The sequence below is a fragment of the Chrysochloris asiatica genome, unplaced genomic scaffold, assembly GCF_000296735.1.
Source record: "Chrysochloris asiatica unplaced genomic scaffold, ChrAsi1.0 scaffold00045, whole genome shotgun sequence".
Lineage (NCBI taxonomy): Eukaryota > Metazoa > Chordata > Mammalia > Afrosoricida > Chrysochloridae > Chrysochloris > Chrysochloris asiatica.
In genome coordinates this window covers 2864191-2874632 of record NW_006408563.1, presented here as the reverse complement: position 1 = coordinate 2874632, position 10442 = coordinate 2864191, and the positions used below count along the sequence as shown (strand labels likewise).

The window sequence follows — 10442 nt, the reverse complement described above, 5'->3', positions numbered from 1 at the left end:
AGATCCAGAGAGGGAAAGGGGCTGTGTGCTGATGACCCCGGGGGTGGGCAGGCTTGCAGGATACACCCTTCGGTTAGTTGATGATGCATGGACGGGATTGTAACTATGGCAATGAAACGATATATGAATATATGATAGAATTAATGTAAAACCAATGGTCTCCCATGTAAGCTATCATATGATTCATAATAAAACATTAAAAAAAAAAAAAGTAGAATACACTGAAACTGCACCTCCATTTAACTGTCCAATTTCTATATAAAATTAATGTCTTCCCTTACTTACATGCTACTTTACTCATCATGAAAAAATGTAAACATACTATTATAAAAATTTCATGTCCAAATTTGAATTTCCCAATTTACATTTCTAAACCTAAGCTCTCAACTCTTAAAGTAAATGTAAAGAAATTTTAAACTAAACCTGGAATATCAGCTTTACATATTTTTTATAAATTTATACCTTTAGTCACCAACTACATACAAGATTTACTTTGCATCCACTAAGGAAGTGCTTTTGTGGTATGTTTTTATAGTTAACATTATTTATACTATTATCATTGTACAACAACTGCTGCTCAGAGAGCTGTGAGAACATTACTCCAAAGAAGAAATTACTGGTGTTTTTGTTGTTGTGAATTGCCGTCAAGTCAATTCTGACCCATAGCGACCCAGTATAGGGTTTCCGAGCAGCTGGTGAGCTTGAATTGCCAGCCTTGCAGTTGAAACAGCTTTGCAGTCTAAAAGGGGAGTGTGGTGGCTCTGTAGGATAAGCACTGAACTGTGAACCATAAGGTTGGCAGTTTGAGCACACCAGTCACTCCTGCAAAGATGTGCTGTTGTTGCTGTTGAGTGCTGAGTCAGTTCCTGTATACGGTTTCCCAGGAGCAAGTGGTGGGTTTAAACCACCGCCCTTGTGCTTATCCTATAAGTGCCACACCAGGACTCCTCACAAAGCCTTGAAACCTTATGTTGCTGTTGTTAAGTGCCATGGAGTCGGTCCCAAACCACGGCAACCCTGTATACGATTTGCAAGGAGCAGCTAGTGGGTTTGAACTGCTGACTTTATGGTTTGCAGCTCAGTGCTGATCCTACAGCACCACACCAGAAGTCCTGGAAACCCTATATAGGGTTGCTAAGAGTTGGAACAGACTCAATGGCATTTAACAACAACAATAAACAATTTTTAAAAACTACTGAAGTTCCCTGTTGTGTGCCGTCAAGTTGGTTCTGACTCATGCTGAGGCTGGTACATTTCACAGAAGCGGGAAGTCTCATCTTTCTCCCATGGAGCAGCTGGAGGGCTTGAGCCAGTGACCTTGTGGTTCGCAGTTCAGTGTTATCCCACAGCATCACCAACAGATTTTCTTTAAGTCTATTCTATCTTAAGATGTGCTCATTCCCAGTCAGTGATGTTACACATTCACCTTTCAGTCATTTAAAATCAATACTGTATCATGGTAAATATTGAATAAATTCTATAGTAAAAATCAGAGCATAAAACTATATAACTTTCTTAAAAGATCAAAAAATATTTTTTGAATCATGTCATTTGATTTTTTCCATCAATGAGCGTGATAATCATTTCTGACAAGCTGTATGGAACCACCTGAGGAGTCAGAGTTGTGCTATTAAAATATAATTTACAGTTACTGAAAGAACATTTCTTTGAACTTTGCACATTCTGTGTGATTCCTGAATGCAGAATCACAATGATCTATGTATTAAAATATCCAAAGGACTTCAAAAAAATGAGAAGTTATACTATAACATTACCACAAATCAGCTAATAGTTTTATAATGTACTCTCAATTCAGCTCAAAGGATACGCTGGAAACAATGCCTGGTGAATGGAAGGGCTCTGTTAGTGCAGGATTCACCCTTCCCGGTTCCACTACACACTGCTGGCTCCACCTCTCTCAAATTGGTCCGGCTTATGCTAAGAAAGAATAAACACAAAATTTTTTTTTTTTTTTAAATGCATCAAGAATCCAAGGCAGTTTTCAACATTATGTCACCACTCTGTAACACCCACATTTTAACTATCTTGTTGCTGTTGTTAAGTGCCATTGAGTTGGTTCCGACTCATAGTGACCCTGTATAGGGTTTCCCAGGAGCAGCTGGTGAGCTTGAACCACCAACCTTATGGTTCAAACCGACTTTGCAGTCCAGCGCATTAACCCACAGTGCCACACCAGGATTCCAAGCTTCATCTTTCCCCATGGAATGGCTGGTAGTTTCCAACTGCTGACCTTAAGGTTAGCAGCCCAACTGATAACCACTATGCTCCCAGAGCTCCTTTAACTATTTAGTCACCAAATAAAATTCAAATCAGGTGAAGAAAGCAATATGACAATGACGAGTTCCAGTATTTCCCTGATCTACTGACAACCCAAGCAAATTGTAATTACATTACAGAGGTTTCCTAAATGTCCATCTGTGTGGTTTTAAGTCACAATTTGGTTCCTTTTACTTCATTAAGAGGCAGTAGAGAAAAGTAATGAAGATTCATGATACCAGAATCAGACAGACCTGGCTCTGAATCTCACCTCTACCCCTTACTAGCTGTGTGGCTTGTTATTTAGCCTCATGGGAGCTTCAATTTCCCCACCTGTAAAGGGCACCCTAAGGATACCTTTAGCTGACAGTGTTGCTGTGAACATCAAAAGATATCACCCACCTAAAACGCTTATCATGCAAGACACAGAATGGTGCAAATAACCACTGGGTGTTAGCCACTGCTTTGATCATCATCAATCATCATCGTGATTTGGCTACTGCACCCTGATAAATGCTTCATTGTTTAAATGGTATCTTCATTTATATACTTAATATTTAAATATTTAACAGTATATCTGAATTCTATGGATAGATAATGCATTTACATGATTCCCCCAAATCAAAAGAATGACGTTAGGTACTGAAGAATCCTCTTCCCACCCATGTCCCATGATTTACGAATTCCCACTCTCTCTACAATAAACATTTATTTTATTAGTGCCCTTACTGTTGCTGTTGTTAAGAGTAATTGAACTGGTTCCAACTCATAGTGACCCTGTATCAGGTTTCCGAGGAGCGACCAACCTTACCACTACAGCAAGCCCACTGCCATCTGGTCAATTCCAACTCACAGGGTCTCTGAGGCGGTAAATGGACAGGAGTGCAGACAGCCCCATCTTTCTCCTGAGGAGTGACTGGTGGGTTTGAACCCTGACCTCGTGGTGGGCAGCCTAACCCATAGCACTACCAGGGCTCTTTTCAGACACCTTAGCTCCTTACTGATGTGAGGTAGGAAGTTACCAGTCACCAAGGAGAGATAACTGCTACATGATTATCAGTGATGCACTTTTACTACTGGAGAATATTAAACATTACTTTATAACTTATGTCCAAACCCACCAGCTGCTCTTCGGAAACCATATACAAGATTGCTGAGTCGGAACTGACTCAACCAATGGTCCTTAACAACAACAACCCATGTCAAACTTAGTAAATTATTTCAACAAAGAGAACTGATTTTCAACAATTCAAATATTTTCAATGATTCATCAATATTGGAAATTTGAGGGGGGGTGAAAAAGACACTGTTCCTGTCCTCAAGCAAATTACTATCCAGCAAAGCAAACAGACATAAATGTAATCATAAAATTCCACAATGCAGCATAGCACCATATATAACAAGGGGACCTAACATAGCCAAGGGAATCAAGTACGGTTCCTCTTAGGTTATGTGTAAACTGAGACCTAAAGGATGTTCTAGGACAGAGTCTGCCTTTTCAGCAGAGGAACAGAAGGAGCTCTAAGAGAAAGAGAAGGTACTAGAAACTACAGCTACACTGTGAAGCATATGTGATATGTAAGCAGTTTCAGACAACTCTAAACATGCCAAGAAACAAAAAACTTTTAAGGGTATCATATCTTTGTGAAATATACAATTGAAAGTTAGAATACTTTTTAAAGAGTGAATATAATAAAAACCAAATTATATAAAAAACTTTTAAAAATTATTATATGCATATACAGGGTGGCTATGAGTTGGAACCAACTCGCTGGAACACTACCACCATAATATAATCAGTAGCTACAACATAAAGGTTATATATTTTTCAATTTGTTTTAACATCTTTTTTATTTAAGTGGCTCATAATCAGTGTAGGGTAACTAGAATAGACAGACTAAGATTTTTTCCTTAACTCTAATTTAAAATCCCATCATCAGGTGCTAACAACCATTAATTTCAGGATATAAATGCCAAAGATTTTTTGTATTCATATATACTCAAAGTTGTCCTGTGAAAACATAACAAGCTAAATAAAAAGTGTGAAATAATAAACTCAGTACAGAAGTTTGTTTGTTTGTTTGTTAAGTGCCGTAGAGTCGGTTCTGACCCATAGCGACCCTGTACAGGGTTGTCCGAGGGTGTAAATCCTTACGGGAGTAGAAAGCCTCATCTTTCTCCCGCGGAGCGACTGGTAGTTTCGATCTGCTGACCTTAAGGTTCGCAGCCCGATTCGTAACCACTACACTACCAGAGCTCCTTCAGTACAGAAGTAGGCCTTCTAAATTTGAAAAAACCTCCCTAGTTAAGGCAGGGGGAGGGGGTGCTGCGGGAAATGTATATACTCCTTTAAGAACCACAAACAATTTCAAAGCATTGCTATTGTTTTGCTTTTTAAGACAGGTAAACATTTTTAAATTATTTACTGAATAATTTCTAAGCAAACTCCAACAAAATTATAGAGCTGCATTAATTTACTAGCCACTCATGGCAATATTATCTTGCCACCTAGGAGGAAATTTACATGAGCAACCAAACCAAAATACAGTGCTTTAATGCTTCGGGCTCTAAGCCCTTCTCCCATTTGGTCTCACTGTCCTCTCAAGAAACACAGAAAAGAGACTGATACAAGCTCCGTAAAAGCAGGTGGCTACGGCTGGCTCTAACCTGGTTCGACCACACGCAGCTCTCTGCAGCTCTTGTAGTAACTGCCCAGCACATTCTGGCTCTCTACTGGCTGCCTGCAGCAAGGCTTTCCGAACAGTATGCCGGCATCTCTGTTGTCGAGATTCTGCCCGCTCCAGGCGGCAGAGGTGCTTATATTTCTGCTGAAAGTAAGTGCAAAGTTGGGTCACCCTGGAGCTCCTACTCTCGGTGTCATCATCATCTGACCTGGAAAGAGCAGGGAGAAAAATGGAACAGAATGAGGAAGGGTGGCTGGCTGCACAGGTTTAAAGCAATGTGCAAGTCAGCACATCCTTAACATATCAGAGTAACAGAATTTCAATAAAGTCCAAAACAAGTCGGGCAGTAGAGACAATCATCCAGCACTTCATAAGTGCAACCATTTTCTGGTGAAACAAACTTTGGTATATACACACAATGGAATACATGATGAAAATAACAATGAATCTGTGTGTAAACACCTCATAACAGGGATGAATCTGAAGGACGTTCGGCTGAATGAAATTAGTCAATCACAAATGGGCAAATATTGTTGAGACCAATGTTGTAAAAAGTTAAGAAAAGGTTTTCTTAATAAAAGAAACTATCTCACCCCATCCAGAACCTTCTGAGGTGGGACATTCCCACTAGAAAGGACAAGCAGACCAGCCTGGAACAGCTAGAGCAACAGAATATGCATCTTCAAAGAAAGATCAGCAGGAAAAATTCAAAACAAGAATGGCAATATGATTGACTACTACAAGAACAAGGAAGTTGCTTGCCAGGGAGCCATCAAGGCAAGCAATCAAGTCTCTTTAACACAAACTCCACTCCAAAACTGAAAATCAAAGGGAACACATGAGCAGGCATGTAAACTTGCTGGCAACCACACTGGTCTACTGGTGAGTGGAAGAGGGGAAAATGCAGCAATGAAGAATCGGGGTGAGTTCAACCATATTCCATAGACTCCCATTTTCCTAGAGACGAGAGAGAGAAGAGAAAGGGCTGGTTGGTCCGAAATGTGGTGAGACCTGGGGACACCTGAACCCATAGACAAAGACATAGCCACAGAGGGTTAGAGCTGAGAGTGAAGCATCCAGCTGATATGAAGTGAGGGGAAACGCACAAGAACTCCCAAACTTGCCGATAGTACCCATCTGACCTAGCCTGGATGGCTTAATAATCATAACTCAACTACAGGAAGATTAAAAAAAAATTTTTTTTCATAAAGGAAATGAATGTAAATTGCTACAATTTGATTAACTTGACCTATACTCATGGATGTAGTAGCTCAAAATACCAACTGAGAGGGAAGGAGTCTTCACATCACATCAAGTATCAATGCTATCCCCCTCTGTATACAGGGTAGATAGGGACGGGCAACTTAGACACTGGCTACCTAAAATGAGGGGGCAATAAAGGCACAAAGTGACTGGCTTACAGGGTTTCAAAAGAGAATTTAGTTTAAGAGTGTGCGGGGTGGGGGTGGGGGAAAGAATGTGCAAAGGATGGTAGAGTCCCCACCAAATGGTTTTCATCTTGAGGAGGTAGCAGAGGAAAGATGAAGGTAGTGGCAGACACAGGGAGGAGTGCCAGAGTTAAAGGGAATACAGGTAAATACTGATGGCTCATGGAGGGGATTGTAGTCGCTGTAATGAAGCAAAGTATATGATTTGCTGAATGTAAAATGGATGATCTGCTGTGTAAACCTTCACTCAATTCACAATAAAAAGTTAACAAAAAATAAGTGTACCCATTTTAGCATGTCATAGTTAGACATCTAATGCAGCAGCGTCTTCTAAATGTTTTGTTGTTGTTATACCGGGCATTGTATTAGTGGGGCAATTTGTCTTGGTCTGGAAGGGGAGCCTGGGAGTGGCAGGGTTAGAGACCATCAGGGGACTTCCCAGGACATCAGGTGTTCCTGCACTCAGGTTTAGAGGAACACCATCATTAATGAAACCCTGAGGAAGGCAACTTAGTGACTGCCTGGCAGCCAGGGATGGAGGTGCACCCTAGGTAAAGCTGAGTCTCTTGGATAGCAGAGCCTCCATGAAGGCTTTGATGCCGATGGTTGGATATCAGCAGCAGTCCCTGCACACAGGTACACCGTCATGGCCCACCAGGAACTTCCAGAAGTTCCAAGCGACGTCGTTGCGGCACACTAGAAACCAGGTGATAAGCTTAGGGTCGGTCATGAGTGCAGTGGTATTGTTGCTGGGCACTGGCAGCAGATGCTGCAAGAAGACAGAGTGGCCGAGCCTGCGCACTGTTCACCTCGCACTTCTTGAAAAGAAGTTAGGCTTGAATCCGTCTCCTGGTATAATGTGCTTGAAAGGGAATTCAGGATCTCTTCATTTTTTACCGAGGCTGCTGCAGATTGCTCATCTGGGTGTAGTCCTGGACCATGGTGCCTCCAAGCAACACCGCATTCTCCATGACAGCTCAGAGGCTATTCAGAGGGAGCAAAGAAGGCATGCCACCAGCAGGGGCAGCCACACAACATGATGTTAACTAATACCGGCATCATGTGGATAAAGCTTCGGAACCAGCAAACTGTCTTCTAAAGTTTACAAGATAGGGGTTCTTGGGGGGGTAGGGTGGGAATTATTTCTTCACCTTTACTTACTAAAGCCTCTAAGTAAATAACATGCCCTCCGCACACAGAGTAGACAGGGATGGGCAACTTGGTCATTGGCTACCCAAAATGGGGGGCGGGGGGCTACAAAGGCAAGAAGTGACTAGCTTACAAGCTTTTAGGAGGGAACCTAGATCCAGAGGGCCTGGAGGAAGGCAGAATCTCCAGTGAGTAGTATTCAATCTGTCTAGGCGGGGCTGATGCAATGAAATGCAGACAGGTCTCTTGTGATACAATAGTGAATAATTGTTATCAGGACTGATTGTGAGGGTTGGAAATGTAAAGGTAGACATTTTATAGCAAGGATGGAAGTGATTAACTTTTCAGTCTAGGAGTGGAGGTCCCTAGGACCATCAAGGGAGAAGAGCAGAGAGCGGGACCCTACCCAGAGAAGCAGTGATGCCTGAAATGGAGGCAGAGAGGATGACGTGGAGCAATGGAGCAGCTGGAGACTTTAGATCCAAGAGGGAGAGCGACTATGTGCTGAAGACCTGGGGGATATGGGGGAAGGATTGCAGGGTATACCCTTTGGTTGGTTGATGATGCATGGAGGGGATTGTAACCATGGCAATGAGACGATATACGATAGAATGAATGTAAAATTAATGTTCTCCCATGTAAACTATCACATAATTCACAATAAAACATTAAAAAAAAACAAACCTCTCCATAGTCAATAAAACACAAGTAAACATCTAAAAAAAATAATAATAACATGGCAGTTATGAAGAATCACTCAGTATAATTTCATAAAACATAGGTCACATTAGAAGTAGTACAATGAATTCTTACAGTACATTATCAAATAGCTGTCATTTTAGATATACAGGTTTTTAAACTACCCTTTTATTGCTAAGCACTTACAAAATTTTGATTGTACGGATCACTGTAGTAATTTTTTTTTTGTTTGAAACTCTGGGAGCATTTCATAGATCAGACATTCAGGAAAGGTTTTTTTCTCCATGCTAATGTCAGCTGGTTGCTGAAGGCACATCCAGGCCCAACAGGAAAGAGGGCAGTGGTCTGTCCATAGTGCCTACCACCAGTGGGGGGTTACACAGGTTCCTGTTCTATGAACCAAGTGTAAACTCACATTTTACTGTTTGGAATAATGCACACTAGACTTGAAAACAGACATTATTTTACCTCCTTTCTCTTCTACTACAAGTAACCATGTGTTTGATACCACACACTAAATATATTATCTTACTAATCTGTGACTCATTGGTTTATTTCTCCTCTCTTCTTATGTGGCATTAACCCTTTCCTTCTGGGCTGCCTAGAGCAGGCTATACTGCAGATTTCTGTTTGGTAACTCTCCTAAGACACATGTAGGATGATCTATTATTTCTACTGCAGATCCACAAATTCTTCTACGTATTCAACACTCAACAATTATGCTGTGTCTACTATTCTGTATGCTAGGCACTATGGAGAAGAGATAGAAGCTTCCAGGAGTAACAATGCAATTTAGACAAGATAAACATCTCCAAGTTAAATCATTCAAAAGAGGGCAAAGCAGTGACCAAATCTGTGTGACAGACAAATGTTTCTAGTGACAGTGTACAGATAAGTGAAACCTAGGCGCTTTAAAAAATTTCAGGTTCCCAAGACCTACTCAAGATCTACTGAGCCAGAATCTCCATGGGGTGGAGCCCAAGACTTGATTTTGAAACATTCCCTGAAGTCTCATAGAAGATCATCAGTCAACTGGGAGTTCTAGTACAGCCATGAGTACAAAGTACTTCTCAAGTTCACTGGAAAGCATGCTAAGGTTACAGAGAAAACTTTGTATAGGAGATGACAATCTAACTGAACACAGAAGAAAATGTACAATTTGAAGATGAGAAACATAGGGAAGCTGACATGGATAAATCAATACAAGCAAAGACTTAGAGATCGGCAGATGGGGAATCCATCCACTGCCATGGAGTTGATTCTGACTCAAAGCTGAAAATTTTTATGGAGCAGACAGCCTCATTTTGCTCCCCGGGAACAGCTGATGATTTTGAATATTAGGTTAGGAGTCCTGGCGTGGTGCTGTGGGCTAATGCGTCTGACTGCAAAGTCATTAGAACTACAAGATCAGTGGTTCTAGCTCACCAGCTGCTCCTTGGAAACCATACAGGGTCGCTATGGGTTGGAATCAACTCCAAGGCACTCAACAACAACGAGTCCAATACTCAACGCACTGCACCACCAGGGTTCCTTGGATGAAAACCAATAAGTACTAAGTAGGTCAGTTTGGCTAAGTGGTAGTTTACATGAACTTTCTAAACCAAAATACTGGGTAAGGAGCTTAACCTTTATTCCAAAAGCAATGAAGAACCTTTGAAGATTTAAAAAAACAGAATACAATGACAGAGCTATGCATGACAAAGATTATATTGTTAGCAGCCACAGAATAAATGGAGGAAGAGGAGGGCAATTTAGAAATCAGTCACTCAACAGTTCCCACTGACGAAGTCTGGGGAAGATTGTTGTTGTTGTTGTTGTTGTTAGGTGTCATCGAGTCAGTACCGACTCATAGCAACCCTATACACAGCAGAACGAAACACTGCCTGATCCTGGGCCAACCTCACTATTGTTGCCATGCTTGAGTCTATCGATGCTGCCACCTGGCCAATCCATCTCATTGGAGGTCTTCCTCTTTTTCTCTAACCCTCCCAGTACCCATTTATAAAGTAAGAAACAGGAACAAGAGCATTGTTGGGGCAAAATTAACTCAAAGTACAAGTAGTGGAATATCAAGGGAAGCTGCAGAAAAACCATTTGTAATGGTAAACTCCTATACTTATAGACACTTGGTGTGGCGCACTATAGGATCAGCACTAAACTGCAAACCACAAGGCCAAACCCACCA

General features: G+C 41.3%; 1 protein-coding gene across 1 annotated transcript in view; it reads right to left on the bottom strand.

Annotated features, from left to right (window-relative positions):
- INO80D (INO80 complex subunit D) overlaps positions 1–10442 on the bottom strand; it is a 50186-nt gene that overhangs the window by 16692 nt on the left and 23052 nt on the right. The window contains exons 5-6 of the mRNA XM_006861947.1: positions 4945–5169; positions 1829–1938 (exon numbers count right to left, since the gene is read on the bottom strand). Of these exons, the coding sequence (XP_006862009.1) occupies positions 1829–1938; positions 4945–5169 (335 nt within the window). The remainder of the gene's footprint in view (positions 1–1828; positions 1939–4944; positions 5170–10442) is intronic.